The sequence below is a fragment of the Anabas testudineus genome, chromosome 7 (assembly GCF_900324465.2).
Source record: "Anabas testudineus chromosome 7, fAnaTes1.2, whole genome shotgun sequence".
NCBI lineage: Eukaryota > Metazoa > Chordata > Actinopteri > Anabantiformes > Anabantidae > Anabas > Anabas testudineus.
The window spans coordinates 12,338,735-12,355,086 of NC_046616.1; the positions used below are offsets into that span (position 1 = coordinate 12,338,735).

Here is a 16,352-nt window from a genome sequence, read left to right on the forward strand (position 1 = left end):
TTTATTAGTACATGCCTCCTTACTGTAGGCTGGTTTCTTGTTAAACTACATTGTCTTGTTTTCAGTTTCCATACGTGTTACATAGAGATGCGACGCGGGTGTGTCAGCTACGGTGTTGTTGGAATGCATCTTTTACAAATCTTAACAAAAAAGTTGTGTAACAAGTACTGTAACATACTTGTCTGCTTTTGTGTAACTTGGTGATCATCTGTTTTAGTCCCTCAGATTGTTCCTCCATTCTTTCCAGCGTTCATTCAGCTCTTTCTTAATTAGCCTGGTCATTTCCCTCCAACCAAAATCTCTTTCTCCCCCTTGCCCTGTGTCCAAGCTTCAGTGTGATCGCTCTCTCTCTTCCTCAGAGCACAATTGGTCAGTTCCCCACCCTCCCTGTCGTCCTCCCCTCATTCTCTCTCTCTCTACTTAAATACTTTTAGCATAAAGAGAGAGAAGGAGGGGGATGGGAGATCCATGGGGGAGGGGAGGTTAGTGCTCACACTGTTGTCACTGGCCAGAGAGAGAGAGAGGGAGTAGGAGAGAGAGACAGAGTAGACTTGTGTCCCATATGTGGAAAAAAACCATAGCAGTGCACACACAGTCTGTTCTGCTCCAGGGATTATCCTAGCGCTTTCAGATCTGATGGAGGATATGCAGGCATGAATAGGTAAGGCTGCCTGTCTTCTTTGCATCTGTGTGTTGATCTGCTGTCATAGCCCGCTGCTCTCCCTGCTGTGTGACCAGGCTCTGCTGAAGTTGTGGGAGCCCCGGAGCGGAGCGTGTTGTAGCAGCTCTCCTCTTTGGCCATGAGACGTTTCCCTGAGCAAAGCAAACCTCCTACCTCTACCTCCTCCTTTCAGCCTCTCTCTGAACTGTGCAGGGACAGATCTCTGTTTGTTTTAAGTGGAAGCTGTGGTTTGCTGCTGAAGTGGAGTTAGTTATTCTGGGCTGAGTGTTAAAAGTTGACTGTCAGTCAGCAGAGGTGGGTCATAGTCGGAGCCAGTGTTCGTGAAGCCTGTTGGTGTCCAGAGACAGCTGTGTTGCCATTGCGTAATTTCTCTTCCATATGAAAGGTTCATGATTGAACGTATATTGGTAACGGATTTGTTTGTTTTTACTTACACTAAGCAGGAAAGCATCTCTCTTACCATGCGTAACAGCAGTCCATGCTATATTGTTGCGCTAGGTAAAGAAATGGTCTCAAAAAGTTTTATTTTTCACAAGGTATTTAAGATTTTGATTTGTTTTGGTTTTTGATCTTGTTTTTTTTATTGTATATTTATAGAAGCATCCTATGTAATGCTGCAGTGTTTTCATAGATTTTAATATTTTAATTAAATTAAAAAAAATATATATAATTATAATTATATTGTGTAAATAGAGATAAAAAACCCTTCTTTGGTGTTGACTGATTTGAACACAAATAGCAGTGATTAAAAAACTAAATGTTCAGTTTTAATCTTACCAGCTTGCTCAGAAAGTTGCTTTATATCAGACTAAAACAATAGAAACGGGAGGATTAAACTTTCTTTAATCTGTGCATGATTAAAACACAAAATGTGTATCCTAAATCTGAATAGAGATTATTTTGCTTTTTTTTATAAAATATACTTAGTTTGATTTATTAGTTTTCTGCATTTTTTGAAAATGATGACTTTAGTTTTTCTACACCTCAACTCCATCATTACATTATAGGAAACATTTTTTCCTGTGGTTTTGTGTATGCAGCTCCAAAAGTATCTGGTCTCCTAAGAATGCAGTCTTTATTGCCCCAGTGCACAGAGCAATGGTATGCATGAGTCTTTTTGTGAGGCAGATTTAAAAAGCCCTTTTTAGAGGCTGGATGCAGCTTCACAATCAGCTTAATGCCTGGCTATAATGAATACCCTTGTGTGTGTCAATTTGGCAGATTGTGTGTGTGCGAGTGTGTGTTTTGGTTACGCTGATCGTGTTCTCAGGTTTGTCCGTAATTCTATCATACTCTGGGTGAATTCTGGTCTCTGTGTGTGTTTAGGTTTGCGTTGCTGTGTGAGTTTGTGTGAAAGGGTTTGTTGACATGTGAGCGTTTGTGCAGACATTGTGCAGCAGCCTGTAACTGCCTCACCTCTCCCTTGCTCCCTCTCTCACTCTCTCTCTCTCTCTCTCTCTCTCTTTTAGGGCTGTTCTGTTGTCAGTGCGAGCTCATGCCAGTGATGGACTACAGCCGGACGGATGCTAACCTTAGCTGGTGTTCACAAAACAGCATTCCTTCATACTGAGACCAGCTCCACAGAATGCTGAGTCCTATTGTCCCCTATAGTAAGTACACTCCACACTTTTGCATATCACACCACACATCCCCATTTAACATAGTTGAACTTTGCCTGAATCAATGAGGCTTAACTCCAGAAATAAGCAGGAGTGAACACGGTGTTCTGTAGTTCACAAACAGAAGGAGGAAACAGTTTGCAGGTAACAGTGAAAATCTGCAAGCCTCAGTGCAGAAACCTGACTTTTCCCTTCACGTACACCGTGGAAATGCTAAACCATGGGCACTGGCCTTGTCTGAATGTTTCATCACCAGGCGGAAGACACTGATGGGGGAAGGAAGAGGGACAGAGGGGGACCGGAGAACTGATAGGTTAAGCAGCAGAACCCCCTCGGTTCTGCCAGTGTCATTTTACCAATACAGCTCAGGACTTCCCACCACACACGCTGCCTCCTGCTCTCTCCCTGTTCTCTCTCTTTTCTTCCTTCAATGCTGACTTAATAACTGACGTGTCCAGATTTGGCCTCCCCCTTCACACCCACCCACCAGGTTTCATTTGAGTCTAGTTCTCTGGCTCTCCAAAACAGCATTGTTTGTCAGCCAGCATGGGGCTGCCTCCGTGGCCTCGGCCCCTTTTTCCCAGCTCTTTAACTCGCCTCAAAGGAGCATTATGGGCATGACAGTTCCAAGAAAAGAGGGAGAAATCAAACAGAATGGTTAATTTAAAAAATATTACTTCATAATGGATGCTAAAATTTAGTTTTCTTTGGATGTTCAGAAATTGGTCTGCAGAGGGACTGTAAAGCATGTGTGTGGGTGTGTGAACTCAAACTGGAGAAAACAGCTTGATTCAAGCATCATAAGAGGATGTTTGATAGTATCCATGACACTTTGTTTGCTTATTGTAAATCTCCCCCTGAAAACAGCCAACATTATCATTCAACCACAGATCAGATGAATGGAATTTAAATTTGTTGCCAGCTCAATAAGTAGTTGACCTTATGTCTTCTTGTGAAACATATCTTCTAAGTTCTAAGAGTCCCTTGGTTGATTTAATGTCGGTTCTCACAGAACATGTTGTTTCCTCCAATTAAATTTTTTTTATAGTTGTGTATCCAATTAGGTGGAGTTTTATTTGAGACTCAAATAAAACTGAGACTATGAGATATGGATACACTCTTGCGTTGCTTTGCGCAAAGGCTTGTTTAACTGGTTGTTCCATCAGTTCCCTGCACCCTGTTAGTCCACACAGTCTCAACACACTCAGTGCTGTTACAGGGGACAGTATGTTCATGAATGTCTCAAAACTGCTGGTGAAATAGTTAACATGCTTTCAGAGCTCACACTGTTGTGGTCCTTCGTGGGAATTTTCCAGTACATGTTGCACTAGCCTTTGTGTGTAATTAGCTATTATGATCAGGGTGCACAATGCTGGTTTTCATCAGCTCCGTCCAACAGCTTGATGTTTTTCCCTTGTACAGAGTAGCTCTGTTCTGCAGCACATCCTTTCAGAAGAGCTTGCCTGTGCGTGTGTGTGTATGTGTGTGTGTGTGTGTGTGTGTGTGTGTGTGTGTGGTGTGTGTGTGTACAGACAGAGGAGTTGTATGAGTGACACAGCAGTGTTAGGTAGTCACACTATTTACTCTCAGACCAGTGACACACAAACACATCCTTGTGCCTGCTGGTGACACTGCAGCTCACTGTCTTTCATCTAAAGACTCCAGTCATGATGCTGCTAAGCAAAAATCTAACTGAGGAACATTGCATATGTGCAAGACATGTAAAGACTCTCACCTCCATGTTGGAATTCTCTTTGTGGGAATGTGCAGCATTCCCACTTCCCAATGTTACTTCTGACTATGACAAGCACACGGTGTGCATTCATAGAATATTGTATCTTGGTGTGTTCAGCCTCCGTCTATGTCTCTGGCCAGTCCAGAGGACTTCAAGCTGGGACGATCATCCATGGCCGGACCTGACAAGAAACCTGAGAGAGATTCCAGGGGCCATGGATACTCCTGGAGGGATTTGGTGCAAAGAATCTGTAATCTGCACTTCAAACACACTCTTAAATCAGTCCCAGGCCGCCAACCCAGGAGTGCCCTAACTCTTGTTGCTGGGGGCCCCCGCTGGTGTAGCGATACCTTTTCTTTTAAAACAGCACACAGACACACACATAGAATGACTACACACAGGAGTGCAGACCTGACAGTTTTTATAGCTCTCCTCTGAGTGACCCCTCTCCCTCTCCTTTCTCTGTGTGCCTCTGTTTTTATGTTTTGCGTCTTTGTGAATGACTTGCCTAAGTCGTGGAGCAGTTTGTATAGAGAAAATAGGAGTAGATCTCATCCCGGCTCTTGAATGAAACGGCAAGTTGGAGGGCCGCGCCAGGCAGAGTGGTATGAGTGGTGCAGTGGAGGGGCCTGTGAGGCCCTTGAGTAAACACACAGCCTGCTTAAGTGTGTGTGAATAAGAGTTGGGATCATTAGTGCAGGGTGTGAATGGGGTCTAATTAGCCCCCAGTGTGTGTGTGGTTGTGTGTACGTGTGTGTGAATGTTTGCATGCGTCAAAGAAGGTTAGGGACCCAAGGCCCTGTGAGTCCACCGGTCCTGTGGTCTTTCTCTCTGAGGGTTCATCAGCTCATTAAGGAGACCTCTGCTCCCGTTAAGGGCCCAATTAAGAAGCAGGGTGGTGAGGCTCATTTAGATGGCAACACTTCACTGGATTCCTGAGGCAGCAGAATTCAGGGCTCCACAATGAGACGCGACGCCTTTCACACCAGTACAGCTAATTAGTAAATGACTACACTTGAGAAATAACTTACTTTAAATGTTTTGCCATTAGGTGTTTGTAGTGCTGTGATCATAAAATGAAGTGCCATAGCAGGGACTGTGGCTGTCAGATATATTGAGCGTTCTCTAATTTGTGTGTGTACTAACAGAAAACAACAAATCCCAGAGCTGTCCATGTGCTGAGAGTATAAGCTGGGAGCAGAGAAGGGCCAGGGGATTTGGACAGAAGAGAGGGAATACAACATGCTTACTTGGAATGAGTGGAATAAGGGAAGTGGAGGAGCAGAGTAATGGGGGAAGAAGGAGATTGCAAGGAAAAGATAGAGCTGGAGAGGGGGAGATTGGGCAGAGATTGGGCAAGTGAGACAGATGGAAGGGGTGACTGGTCATCACAGAGCCTTAGGACAGCTGTTCTTTGATATATTAGTGGACACAATGGCCTAAAGCCAGCCTGCAGTCACAGAAAATAGGGACCCTGTTTTTCTTGAAGGGGAGGTGGGGGTGTTCGGGCCTCTGCCATTTGTGGACGTGCGTTAGCAGACACGGGGGATGGGGGAGTTGTTTCTAAAATTACGAGCATGAAGTGACGCATCCAGCAATTATTCCAGAGGCTTTCTAGTTTTGGAGAGTGCTGAGAAAGGGGCTATAAAAACGAGCAGGCTCTCAGATGGGAATTTGCTTTTTTTTGCATTAGCAATTCTAGACACGTTTGTCAATTAATCAGTGGTTAAATTCCATCAAGTAGTTGGCCACAGTTTCTCTCCGTCCACTCTGCAAAACAACAACTTAAATGACACTGAGTATTTGTCTGATAATTCATTGAAGATTTACTTCGTGATCGATTGGATTTGATCAATAACTGTCATTAATCCTGACTATGTTTTATTACACACAAGGGCAGTATGATTGTATTATTCTCCTAAATGTGCAGTACAATGTTGTCTTACTGGACTTCTCTTCTGATAAAACCATATAATCCGCATAGTCTGACAGGAACTATTCTGACAGCGGGCCCGAAACATTCCCAAAGGGGGATGAAACAAAACACAGAGTAAGTCAAAGTGTCATTTCTGAGACATAGAGTGCAGATAGCTCTATCCACAGAAAGAGGGGTAGAAATATAGCAACATAGAGAGACACACACAGAGGACATCCCTCAATGCCACTGCATGAGATGGACTCCTTCCTCCTGGGATTGGACTGGTGAGGCTTATTTGAAAAGAGCTGCGTCTGCTGGTGCTCTAGGCAGCAGGTGTGAAAACTCCCCACCAGCGCTCCCGCACTCTTCTGTTATTACATCTTTTTAGGGCCATGAAAGAGGGAGCAGATGAGCCAGAGGGAGTGAGAAGCAGGATGGGAGTGTGGGATTGTGTTTCTTTTGATTGATTGCAGCTCTGTGACTAATGCATAGATTTATAATAATTTTCACTATAATTCTCAATTTTGTATGGCTGATAAATTCTGATCCCTGTGATCCAGTGTGCTCATTATTCTCCCTCTCTTAAGGGTTTGGTTTGGGATGAGTCTTGAATACTGACCTTGCACTTCCTTTAACAGCTTTTTGCTAATACCCCCACAAACTAGGAGAAGCTCTTCTGATTTGTGGGGTAAAGTTGTATGTAACTTAGCATTGTGCAACATAATTCAAGCACAACATACATATTCCATATACCGTGTATACATGGTTGGTAGGTGTGCAACACCTGATAAAATGTGTATTGGTGAAATGTTGTGGGAACAAAAAACAATTTTCCACTGTCTCCACCTGCGAAATGTGGCTGGCCTCTCAGATTCGTGTTTTTTATGACAGACCAGGTAGTTTGCAGTAGTAAGACGGCCGCAGCCTAGTGAGATAGTCCTGCTCTATATTAGTGCCATAAATCACAGTGAACTTGAGGACAGAGGGCTTAGAGGGCTTTAAGAGTGAATGACAAATCAAGTAAAACAAAGCTGAATTACAGCTCGGTTGGTTCTTGCTTTGCACACCAAACTAAGCTCAGCACATTTGGAACATTTCTTGTTGTGAGCAGTTTTGCTGAATATTTGCCAAAAAAAATCAACAACAATGTTTAAAGTTTCCCACCGAAAGAGTTTATTTTGTTCACATATTTATGTCCAGCAAGCAGGAGTTTCATCCAATAAGTCATTGATCAGCTTGCACTTGCTGAATACATAACAATGCCTGCAGTCATCAGAGCATCAAGTTTGTGATTTATCAGCACAAATATAGTGTCTGTCAGTTTCTGCCTGTCATTGCCCCTGGCTGTGTACTTTGTACTGTAAGCGCATTTATTTCAAGCTTTTTCTTTTAGGTGACTCTTTCTCGTTCTCATTGCTACATTGACACACTGCTACAGCAGCTGGTGCGACACCTTCAGAAGGATCTGACATTACCCTCTCTGCAGCAGTTTGTTCATAGGGATTGAAAGCGTTCTGGCTGCATTGAGTTTTTCCCCAAAATATTTGACCTGTTTGTTGAATCTACAGAGTGGCTTTTGCACTATGCACGTCACTGGGGTCAGGGGTTTAAGCCTTAGCTTGTTATTTTGCAGCTATATTTCTCCAGAGATTTATAGATCCATGTACGTTCAGCTTTTGGATGTCATTGCTCTACCTAATTCGTGCCTGTGTGTTGAAGTGTACGATGAAGTGGAGGTGTTGGTAGTTTTTTTTCTGGTTGGTGGGTGGGGGTAAAGCTCAACCCTGAATAGAGCACTGATTGGATTGATCCACAGCAGTCTTGTTTACAAGCTGCCTCTTCACAATCTGCACAGTTTAATAGCACGCTGTCCCAGAAGGCTTGTTGTATTCGTGTCCGTTTTGTTCCTTGGGGCAGAGAAAACAAAAGTGCCGGGAAGGGAGAAGGGGAAAGCAACCTCAGGGGAGCTGTGAAATAGTCTTGGAGCCCATCTCTGGGCTTACTGCCAAGATAAAATTTCACCTCACCCACTGATACATCTTTTTTAGGAAACCACAACATAGTCTCAAGCACCACCAGTGTTTACCGGCCAAAATCTACTTTGTTTTCACCTAGTTAAAATAACATTTAGTGACTTTGTAGATAGTAAATTTGAGTATTTGATGGCTAGAATCACAAATGAACCCCCTCTCCTTGAGCCATAAGTGGTCTAATTTTAATTTCAGGGCCTCCTTAAAATAAGCTGGTTTCTCCTGAAGAGATCCATGCTGCTGTCTTCATCACGCACTCTTACAATAGGCTGCAGCTCACACAGGTCCCTCAATAAATCCCAGGGTGACACAAAAGCTGTCAGTGGACTGCTGCTGAATAGATTAATAAGATTTCCATAATTAGACAGGCCCCTGACAATAGGATCCTTCAGGCTTTGTCTCAGGGCCAACTGGATTGTCCGAGCTGCGCACGTCTGCTGGACAGCCGTCGACCACAATGGCCGCACAGACAGTAAGTCGGTCAGCAGAAGAACATCTGTCTCTCCTGGGGCCAGGAACACACACAAAACAGTGGGAAGTTTCATGTGCATACACACCAGGTTCTTATCAACCTCCACACAGACAAGTAAGACCATCAGTCAATAAGCAGCCTCTTTACATATTTATCTATTCAAAACTGAGCTGTTGTGTAGTGTAACTGATAAAAAATAACATATATTAAATAAACTTTCAACTCTCTTGTGACTAGATCAGTTTTATTTCCTTATTTAATTTATTTATTACTTTTTCATTCATAATCCTACTTACTAGAGGGGGGTGTGGCGGGAAAAGGAAATGTCACAGTAATATAGCTAAAAATTTAGTATGATATAAGTAAAAGTTACTTAGCTACTTGATTACAAAAATCACGCAGTCTAGTGTCGTATGAAAGCACTGGTAGCAACAGTATTGTCCTGATTTCCTACTTCTAATCTTAGCTTTCCTCCTTTTCCTCCAGTGAATTAATCTCCACAATGGCTCTGATTTAAGCAGAAGTGTAGATTAGACTTTGCTCAGTTTATTGTAGCGTGCTAATGTTCTAAAAACTACAATCCAGCATAAGGCCAACTCTAATTACATGGGAAGGGCCAAACTGCACCATCACCCTGCTGTGTTCATCAGGGCTGAGTGGCAGCATCATTCATCTAACTCACTGTACACATGCAGCATGAAGTAGAAAGTACAATGCACTTTTTAAAAATGTCATATAGAAATTAATTACGGGATTTAACAGTGAATTGGTTCTTCAGGTATGGGCAGCTGGCCATTATGTTGGTCAGGGGGGTAGTGTGAAAGAAGTCCATTCTGGATTGGTGCTACTCTGATGATGGAGTGGACAGCAGTTAGCCCGCCTCACTGAGTCCTCTAATGTCCGCCCCAGTCTGCTTAGAGAGGACGAAGCGCCTGCTGTCCACTCTTTTCCCTCCCTCCCTCCTTCCCGTGTTCCCTCCCTGCTGCAGGTTTTATGAGCTCCCCTGGGCTCTCATCCATCTCTGTCACACACAGGCCCCATTATTGGGGCTGCTCACAAACTGGTTGTGCTGCAGATGGGAAGGGCCTGAAGGACATATATAGTTTCTGCAGCCTGGACAAAGACCTGCAAGTCAGGCCACAAAATATGTGGTCATCTGGGTGTGGACAAGCCAATGTCTTTAGCATGTTTGTAAGAATGCAAGACTGTGAGAACGTTCTTGTACATCCTGCTGTAGTGGGTGTGTAGGTTGGCTGAGGCTTAGAGAAGTACTTGAACTGGTTTGGCCATTGGGAACTTGAGGCAGTGGATTTGAATATGAAGGACATGATAATCCAATGGCCATCTGGTCTGCTGGTCTCATCTGACTGAATAAATAGGAGGCGTAATCTGAAAAAACACATGGGGAGGTTTGGAAAGCCGGTAAAGAAAGAGGCCAAAGTTTAGGAGTAAGCGAGAGAGCAGCAGAAGAATCACAGGCTTTGGATATTGAGATTTGATTTAAATGGCAATAAGAAGCCTAAGAAGCCTGGCTCGACACACACAAACAGCCATGAATAATGAATCATAAGGCATCTACTGACAGAAAGGCAGAGAGGCCAGCAATGACGACTTATTCCTTCTTGCTTCCCCGTTTGTGGCTGGAGTAGCCCTCACCTCAGGGTAAATCGTGACAGTCCAATAATGCCAAGCTATGTGTGGAATGTCGAGCTAATGCCCCCACAAGATGTATCACTAGTCTTCATCAAACAGAAAATTCTGTAAGCATCTAATTGTGATATATTTGAATATTACACATAAACAAAGACTCAAATGCATAATGATCATACAGTATGAACACACTATAAAATGGGCTTGAGGGTAGACAGAGTAGCATAGATGAAAATTAGCAGATGTATTTTATATTTGGGAAGAGGAAGAATGGATAGAAAATTATTCTGCAACTAGTTTCATAGTAAGATATTTACTATGATATTTTAATATGATATTTTAGTAAGATCTTTGCTAGCTTATCAGACGTGAGCATTGTTTTTCTTTGTTATACATGTTACCAAACTGAATAGCTTTAGTTTGGCATGCAAAGCAAGAAATCTGATGATGCCAGCATGTTCTGTGGGAAATCATTACATTAGCTTTTTTTTTTTTTACTGTTTTTTAATGCTGGCTGATTCATCTATTTATTAAAAATAAGTAATCAAGAGTGAATGTTTGTGGCAGCCCTAAAAGAGTTATTTAACTGCCCTGTATCTGCATGTTCAACACATTTCAAATTCAGTTAACAGGAACTAAGACCTTTGCATCATGGGACATGGAAGAAAAACAATTCAGGGAACAAAAAATCCTTTTGTTTTGGCCGCCTGCTTTTCTGTTAATGTGCTTGGTGCAGAGCAGCTATGATCAATCAGACCTCAGCGGTGCTGAAGTCAGCCTGAGGAACAGACATTCCACTTTCCCAATGTTCCATGGGAGACTGTGCTGGTGAATAGCACACTATGCTGCAAGTCCAAACCCAGCCCACCCCCTCTCTGTCTTTCTTTTTCTTTCTTTTGCTTTTCTCACTCTCCGTCTTTCTCACTTTCTCCACACCACTGTCCACACGGCCTCTCATCCTCTGTCCAGCCGGCCTTTGGAGCTTTGGTGTGCGGTGGGTGGGTGTATTGGTGGGTGGTAGTTGGGGGTGCAGGGCGGAGTGAGCAGGCATTCAGGGGAACATGCACAGGGAGATAACAATAGCTCCTCTGGGAGACCTGCAGATGCTAGCAGAACAGGGAATAGTAGTGGGATCTTATCACCACACAAGCATAAGCTGGGAAATTGCAAAACAACACATTCAACCAGCCAATCTGCTTTCACTCTCTTTCTTTTTGCAGCTTTCTCTTTGACCCTCCACCTCCACTTTACCTTCCTTTGCCTCTTTTAGAAATTTGAGCCCCTTCTGCACAATGGTAACATTGAAAAGGGTTCCTTTCCAAACAGAAGAAAGGACATTTCCAAATTCCCTGGTTTATCTACATGTGTGATGATTTATCATCTTTCTATCATCTTTCTTACAATCTTATGTTCATTCCTGGTCATGTCAAATACTGTCAGTCCAAATGTTGCTGAGACTTGTCAGGTAGTTTGGTCTTATGTTACCAAGAGATGCAGGTTTCTTCTTCTATTACTATCTTAAAACAGAAAATAGATCTCAAATCCCATTTTAAGCCTGTTTCAGCAAAAGGAATTCTGCAACAATTTCTGTAAATGAGTAACAAAGCTTAAGTAAGACTTTTTTACATTTTGGCAACTTTGGAACAGAAAACAAAATTTTCTGCCATAAATTCTTTAAAACACACCTACACTATCACTATGTTTTTATTTCTTTATTTTGAGATACAATGAGAAGATAACTATGACATTGTTTCTCTATTTGTTCCTTTTGTTAGGTTTGTTAAAGATGCACTGGAACCCAGAGCATGCCCAGCCTCTCAGCCAGTGGCCTGAGCAGCACCTGGACGTCTCCTCCACCACCTCGTCTCCGGCTCACAAGTCGGAGTTCTATTCTGGCCGCGGCCGCAGCTCCTACAGCTATGCCTGGGCCAATGACGACATCTCTGCCCTCACAGCTTCCAACCTGTTGAAGCGCTACGCTGAGAAGTATGCTGGGGTGCTGGACTCACCATATGACCGGCCACCTACTCTAGGCACCTATGCAGAGACAGGGGCCTTTGGGGGTCTCAACGGCCAGAAGACTGAGCTAGAGCCCTGGCCACTGACACAAAGCACTGATGCCCCCTATTCTCTGATACCCCCTGGAGGCCACGATAGCCTCTCCGGTTCCAAGCCTGTAGCCACCTCTGCAGGTCCTCCAGGTGTTAGTAGTGGGTCAGTGGTGAACAGTAACCTCTCAGACTCTGGCTACAGTGGCAGTAGCTCCTGCAGTGGCTCTAGCGACTACCCCTCTAGCTACAATGGCACCTATCTTTCCTCAGGTTACTGTCCCCAACCTAGTGCAGCACTTCCCCCTGCTTCCCTCCACACTCTCCAATCCACCCCCACTCTGGTGCCCAGCTATAGCCCTACCACACCTGTCTATAACTACCCCCCTAGCACATACCCTCCCCAAACCAGCCTTGCCCCCAGCTACAGCCACCCCTCTGCAACTTACCTGTCCTCCGGTCTACCAGCCCCTACTCCCGTTCCCACAAGACCCACAGTGGTAGGAGGCAGCTACAGTTACCAGAGTACCAACCTTGGGACATCTGAGTCTGGAGGAACATTAAAAAGAAAGGCATTCGAGATGAGTGTTGAAGAGGATGAGGGTGGGGATGGCTCTCGTTACAGGAAGTACAGCTATGACCCCTTGAAGGCTGGGGGAAATTCACCCTGCAGTGTAAATGACAAAACAGAGTGTCTGGGAAACGGCTTTAGCGGTTCAGGCAGCACAGACCCCCAAACCTTCAAGCCCACTAAGCCCTCTTCCCAGCCCTTGGTGTCTCCTCAGTATAGGGCAGCAGGAGAGTACAGCCCCCCAGCAGGTATGATGGGGGAAAATGGCATTGCAGAGCAGGGATTCACCCAACAGCAACAGCGCCGCTCCCAGGCCCACAAACGCCCTCCACTGTGTGGTCCGACGGTTGAGACAATGAAGAGCCCTGATCCCCTACTGTTGGACCTTGTCAATGGGGAGTTATTGGACTGCAGTCCAGCTCTGGGCTGGGGGGAACTGGTTGGGCTCACCCATGTGAAGGCTGCTCTGGAGGAGGACCTGCTGTGGCCTGTGTTGAGGCCCAGTCAAGTGGTGCGCCCACCGAGAACCGTCCTGCTGTTTGGCCCCAGGGGAGGGGGTAAGACGACGTTGACTCGTTCTTTGGCTTCACAGCTAGGGGCTTCCTTTTACCGGGTGAGTGGAGCCATGCTAGCCTCTAAAGGGAAGGCTGAGGCAGAGCACATTCTGGGGACTCTGTTACAGGTGGCAGGGGCTCGGCAGCCGTCAGTCGTGCTGCTCAACCAGGTGGAGGCCATGGAAGAGGAGGGCCTGAGGCAAATACTCCTGACTACCCTGGAGAAAGCTCAGGTGGGGACCACAGGTCTGGTGATTCTTGTATGTGCCACTGGCAGGCCAGATCTACTGCAAGATGCAGTTCACCAGAGCTTTGCCAAGCGATATCACGTTGGCTTGCCAGATGTGGGAATGCGCAGGCAAGTGCTGCTGCAGGTACTGGCCCCTCAGGGCTGCAGCCTGAGTGAGAGGGAGCTAAGTGCTGTGCTGCAACGCACTGAGGGCTTCTCAGTGTGGGAACTGCTGCAGCTTGGCCAGCAGGCACTTTCCTCAGCATCCTCTCCTACTGGGGCCATTCATGGCCTCCCCACAACCTCCAAACCCCCAGCCTTCACAGACTTTGAGAATGCCTTCTGCAAGGTGCGCCCACACACCGCCACAAAAGAACTGGACACTTGTATAGAGTGGAGCAAGATGTAAAGCCACTGAGAAAGCAGCCAGTTACTGTACTTGGACTGCACTATGACTCTGTCACCACTTTGACATGGCAGACCTTGGGAATGTTTTGTTGTTGTTTTGTAATGACAGATTATGCAGCCAAAAGAGCCAGAGAGGATCAGTAATATGGGAGAGCTCACAAAGTTGCTTACTGGCAGGAGCATGCCATGGTGTGCTGTTTTTGTTTTGCTATGAATATCATCAATATTTTATTTTTCCCAAAGAAAAGAAAGTGGAATAGGCCTTGTTTAATGGAGTAGTGTATTAATTGTTTGGCCAATGGGAAAATCAGACAGCTATTTGGATGCTCCCAGAGATCCTGATTAGCCTTGGACCGGGACATAATCAATTATTTGTTGCTAGGTGACATGGCCCAAGATTGGATAATCAGGGTTTGCAATATGGCCCCTTTTGACCGCTACTCTCAGGATCCTATTTATTGCCAGACCACTTCCGTCTTATCCCAATGTTGATTTCCTCATTGTATTTCACTAATCATTCAGCATGAAGGGCTTGGGATCAGCAACGTTTCAGCAAAACACAGTCTTTGACCAAAAACACGTCAAACCAAATACATAATCCAGCAGAGCTGTTAAGTCTCTCAAAATCACGGTATATTAGTATTCTTAATAGCTTGTTACCAAATCATGATACAACAGGTCGTCCTCACTATTCTGAAGGGGAAAAGAATATTCACGTACATTCAGTAAATCCAGACATGCAGCTGTCCTTCCAGGGGGTTGGTTGTTCAGATAAGACTTTGAAGTTACATTAGACGTGCTTGGTTGCAGAAGATCTTTATGCGTAGCTTTATTTAACTCACTAGTCGCACTATACTCACATTATTAATGGTACAATTCAATTTCTGGATTGCTGTTGCTCACTTCCATATAAATCTTTTCTCAATCTCACATTCCTCATAGACTGCAGTTTTCCTGAGATCACCACATACAGAAAAACACTTAACCTGTCTGCACACACAACTTCCCCTACAGCGTGTATGTTTTTCATTTCACATGCTCCATTTGTTTTCTTAGTATGTAGTCTTGTTTGAAATGCTCAGGAAGAATTTCTTTACCTCAGAAATATGAAATAAAGAATGTATGAAATCTTAGGGTCTTAGTAGAGAGTGGCGCAGAGCAAGATAAAGGAGCGAGGAGAAACCTGACAGTCTCGTAATACCTACTGCAGCTGGGCTTTTACCTCGGAAGAGAAACTTGAATATTCTACAAAGAGTAACATTGAATGTAATTCAGGTATTTCAAAGGATATTTGATGCCATAAATACATGTATTATTATATATGAATATATAAAAACATTTTCTTTTCTGTCCTTTTACGCTTTATTTTTATTGTAGTTTATGGTGGAGTGATGATTGTCTTCAACAAATGCTTTGTAGTATACAAAAAATATTTCTTTTTTGTTGGACAAATTGCTGCAAAACTCTAAATAACTTCTAGAAACACAACAAACACCGTGGCAAGACGATTTAATAAGTTGTTAATAAGAAGCTTTTAGCAAATCCCAAAGTCTCCAAATTCAGCTAACGTGTACATGTTGTGGTTGAACCCAATATGTCGACAATCCAGACAAATCTCTCCTTTTCCAGCAGTGCTTCAATTCTGCTTTAACAAGCTGGAAAAACCTGGTCACTGGACTTCAGGTACAGACGTTGTTCGTGTTAGACTGTTGCCATGGTCCTGAAGAGGTATACACAGAATGATGTAATATTTCCTACCCCCCCTTTTACCACCTCTGTCTCTCCCTCTGTTCCCCATCATTCTTTTTCTCCTTTTCTCTCTCCCCAGTGCAATCTCATTAGATTGGATTGCCCCCTGGCCACGAGCCCCGGTGGCCATGTGGCGTTGTATCCTCTCCCCACCCCCCTACACCTTCATCTCCTTCTTTTATAGCGATTTCTCTGGAGTGGAAGTGGTCTGATTGATGTCCAGCAACCTTATATCACAGTGCAGCCTCCCTTCACCAGCTGGTGGCTTCAGTCATGCCATACAGCCAGATCAATCAGAGTGACTCACTCTCTCAGAAACTGAAAACACATTTCAAAATTACAGAACGTTCCCTTATTTAGATAATGCTAACCAGTGTTCACATGTAATTACAAATGATGGTTTAGACATACATATGGCTACAACATTTAAATTTTTTGTTCTTCCCACTACTCCTGGCAGTTTGTCCAACAAAACAAGCTTTTATTTTTAACATTTTTCGATCTATTATTACAGTAACTGTGTTCTTGGTTATTGTACATTTTCTGTAACCATTTCTACCTCATTTTTGCGACATATTGTACATGAAAATATTTATTTCATGTCTTTTTTGATGTCTGTTTTAAAAATGAAAATGTTCTTGAACTGTAATGGTCTACCTCAGAAAAGACTGTATTTTAAGAGAAGAG

The 16,352-nt window shown here is 44.0% G+C and overlaps 1 protein-coding gene across 2 annotated transcripts; it reads left to right on the plus strand.

Annotated features, from left to right (window-relative positions):
• Positions 1-529: 529 nt before the first annotated feature.
• On the plus strand, positions 530-16,352 carry si:dkey-157g16.6 (AAA and Vps4_C domain-containing protein). Of its 2 annotated transcripts, none has more exons than XM_026369061.2 (3): positions 530-661; positions 2,152-2,292; positions 11,882-16,352. In XM_026369061.2, the coding sequence occupies exons 2-3, from the start codon at positions 2,268-2,270 to the stop codon at positions 13,915-13,917; spliced, it is 2,061 nt and encodes a 686-aa protein (XP_026224846.1). In that variant the 5' UTR covers positions 530-661; positions 2,152-2,267; the 3' UTR covers positions 13,918-16,352. The 2 variants fall into 2 exon arrangements, with proteins under 2 accessions (XP_026224846.1, XP_026224847.1); XM_026369062.1 differs by lacking the exon at positions 530-661 and adding an exon at positions 918-976.

What these genes read in the sequence shown, in the direction of transcription:
- si:dkey-157g16.6 (XM_026369061.2), top strand. Translation starts at nt 2,268, where the DNA reads ATGCTGAGTCCTATTGTCCCCTATA. An exon ending in GAGTCCTATTGTCCCCTATA is followed by an intron (nt 2,293 to 11,881) that starts GTAAGTACACTC and finishes TCCTTTTGTTAG; the next exon opens with GTTTGTTAAAGATGCACTGG.